This window comes from Elephantulus edwardii, unplaced genomic scaffold, assembly GCF_000299155.1.
Source record: "Elephantulus edwardii isolate Elephantulus edwardi_28Jun2011 unplaced genomic scaffold, EleEdw1.0 scaffold00184, whole genome shotgun sequence".
NCBI lineage: Eukaryota > Metazoa > Chordata > Mammalia > Macroscelidea > Macroscelididae > Elephantulus > Elephantulus edwardii.
This window is the reverse complement of record NW_006399934.1, coordinates 3,508,275-3,511,302: the sequence shown is the minus strand read 5'-3', so window position 1 is coordinate 3,511,302 and position 3,028 is coordinate 3,508,275. Positions and strand designations below refer to the sequence as shown.

General features: G+C 44.2%; 1 protein-coding gene across 1 annotated transcript in view; it reads left to right on the top strand.

Moving 5' to 3' along the window:
• Positions 1-977: 977 nt before the first annotated feature.
• The window catches only part of ABCF1 (ATP-binding cassette, sub-family F (GCN20), member 1), a gene marked incomplete at its 3' end in the record, with an annotated part of 21,791 nt that continues 19,740 nt past the window's right edge, over positions 978-3,028 (top strand). Inside the window, 1 exon segment of the mRNA XM_006903778.1 lies at positions 978-1,069. Coding sequence (XP_006903840.1) covers positions 997-1,069 — 73 coding nt within the window.

Below are 3,028 nucleotides of genomic sequence, written 5' to 3'. Positions count from 1 at the left end.
ATTTTTTAATACTGCATAAATATTCATTGTCTCATGCCTGTTTGCTTTGGATGCTATGTGCTGAGCTTGTTAACATGTTGCTTCTTGTGATCTGTATACTGCTGCTTGCTTTCAATTAATAGACTCTGAAAAGGCTTTCCTGGCATGTTTAAAATAAAAGTATTGCATGTACGTTAAAAAAAAAAAGCATAGTGGGGCGAGCTCTGGTGGCCTAGTGGTAAGAAGCTGCACTGCAACCCCAGATGTGTGCGGTTCAAATCCACCAGATGCTTTGCTGGAGAAGGAGGAACCATCTCCTCCTGTACCAGTCAAATCGGATTTGATGGTACACACACACACACACAAAATAAAATAATTTTTTTTTAAAAAAAGAAGAAATAGCATTTTTTTAAAAAAAGGCATAGTGGGCTTTGGAACATAAGCTCTACTGCACTGTAATTTGAGATCCTTGGACTCTGAGTCTTCATTTACAGTCAGAAGAGGTGGGACCGTAACCGTATTATCTGTACCCTTTCAGATTATGTGACACATCTCAACATTGAACTGAAAAGATCTTTTAATGAGCCGATGGACTACCGTCATTTTTATCCCTAATCAGAAGTCACTGAAAGGCGGTATTCGTTGCAAATTTTTAAAACGTATGCCTCAACAACAATTTTTTAAAAGCTTTTAAAAAATGCATGCGTAGACTCATTAATTGTGAATGGAAATGACAAAGTTCAATCTTGAGTGATGCAGCATCGCAGGGTCATGGAGGGCAGGATTCCCAGACTATCATAAAGGCTCTGCTGACGCTGCAGGCGGACGCCAGCCTCGACCTGTCACTGCAGGCCACGCCCCTCAGTCGGCCCCAGGATGACAACGCGGCTTGCACGTGTGCGGTCCAGGGGTGGGGTCAGCTGCACCGGCCTGGAGAGCCCGCCCCATTAGGGGCTCCTCGCCGCCGGAAACGGAAACAGCACCGGCGCACTCAGAGTACTCGTAACTACCACCGAGATGCCTAAGGCGCCCAAGCAGCAGCAGCCGGAACCGGAGTGGATCGGGGACGGAGATAGCACAAGTCCCCCAGGTGAACCTTGTAGGCAGAAAAGGAACGAGGGAGGAAAAGAGAAGAAGAAAGAGCACAAAGTGTGCGCGTTTTAGGGGAGAGTCACGGGGCACGAGACTGACGGGGCCGTGCAAAGTGTAGTGCGCATGCGTGCAGTGGGACCGGGAAGCATTTGCTTGATGCTTGGCGGTGGGAGTGGGTGTGAGGTAGGGACGGAAGAATTGATGCCTGTGTGTGTGGCACAGGCTTTAGTAGGACGTGATGAGAGATGGAAGTGAGCATATGCTACCACAGGAGATATAAGAAAGTCTTCAGTTTTGGATTTTTTATTTTTTTGACACCTTTCCACATGTCCCACAGGACTGTATAAGCTCTCATCCTCATTTTCCGTCCTTCCCCTCCCCTAAAGTAGGGACCCTGCCATTCTACCTGTATTTTCGAGAGTGTTGGGATGGAGTTAAGATGTATGTTGACCTGATTCCAATGGAAAGGAATGTCTTTGATGTCCGACTGCTCCGAGGCAGGCGGTGGCAGCATTGTGCTGAAAACACACCTCACCTTTACACAGTTGGAAACCTCATTACAGGTGACCTCAGCTGCCCTTGTTATATTTCTTCAGTCTTCTATCAATATGGGGGAGCAGCTGATGAGACATGTCAGTGTATAAAGTCATTTTCATTAACGAATCCTTAATTACTGGATGACTGTTGTAATACAGTCTAACACCACTGACACATTATACTTGTAAAATAACATCTTTCCCAGAATGCCTCAGACATTTCTTGCTTTTAAGAAAGAATCATGTAAACGTTTTCATTACTGTTACTGTTGTACGGCTTTAGTAAAATGACAGTTTGGTACAGACTTTTGGGGGGGGTATGTGAAGTTTTTTTAACAAACTAATATTTGTGAATGGATAAGAATGTTATTATAATGTGTTCAGGGAAATTAAAATGTCTGGGTGATTATCCTAAAAAAATGTATGTTGAAAATAGAGATTATGTTAGATTAAGTACTATATATGCTTGTGCTTTGGTGAGTTATTGTTGAGTCGGAAACAAGCTATAACTGACCCTCCAGTCGGTTTTCAGAGGCAGTAAATTACACAGGAGGAGATTGTCCCTCCTTCTGCTGAGCAGCTGGTGGATTCAAACTGCATACCTTTAAAGTGGCAGCCCAGTTGCTTACCATTAAGCCACCAGAGCTTTGGGAAGAAGAGGAAGGAAAAAAAATTTGGAAAACATGCATTTATTGGTTGTCTGCTTTATGCCAAATACTGTGAGGGTAACTGGGAGTGCACTGAGGAAAGATTCTTCATCTCCTAGTCTAGTGGAAGAGAGTAAGGCTGGAACTCTCTGTGGCTCAGTTAAGGAGTTGCACTGCAAGCACAAAGACAAGCAGTTTGAATCCCCCAGCTGCTTGCGAGGGAGAAGGATGGGCGATCTCCTACTCCTCCCGCTCAGTTCAGATTCCACAGCCCATAACGGCAGCAACAGTGGCGGAGGCGGAAATGTTGATTACATGTGCTTACAAATGGTATGGGACTAGAGTTCTGGTGGCTTAGTGTTAATAAGCTGTAATTCCACAGGTACATGGTTCAAATTCACCAGCTGCTCAGCAGGAGAGGGATTGTCAGTCTACTCCCATGTAATTTACTGCCCCCCTGAGAACCCATTCAGGGGTCAGCTAAGAGGCAGTTCCAATGCCACAACACACAGCAACAAACTCAAACACATAAAATGATCCTGAATGTATGTCAGCAAGTGTAATACATATTTAAGGGCAAGGGAGAATGCTGTAGGACTATAAAAGAGAATGAGGGTCAGGCAAGTAGAGTTGTAGTATCAGCAAAAATAAGTAATAGCTGAGCTCATGGAAAGGTTTTCAATGCCAGAAACAACCAGACCCCATCAGAAAAGTATAAAAGATCTCCCTCCACTTTGTAGAAGAGAAGACTGAGAATTTTTTTTTTCTATAATT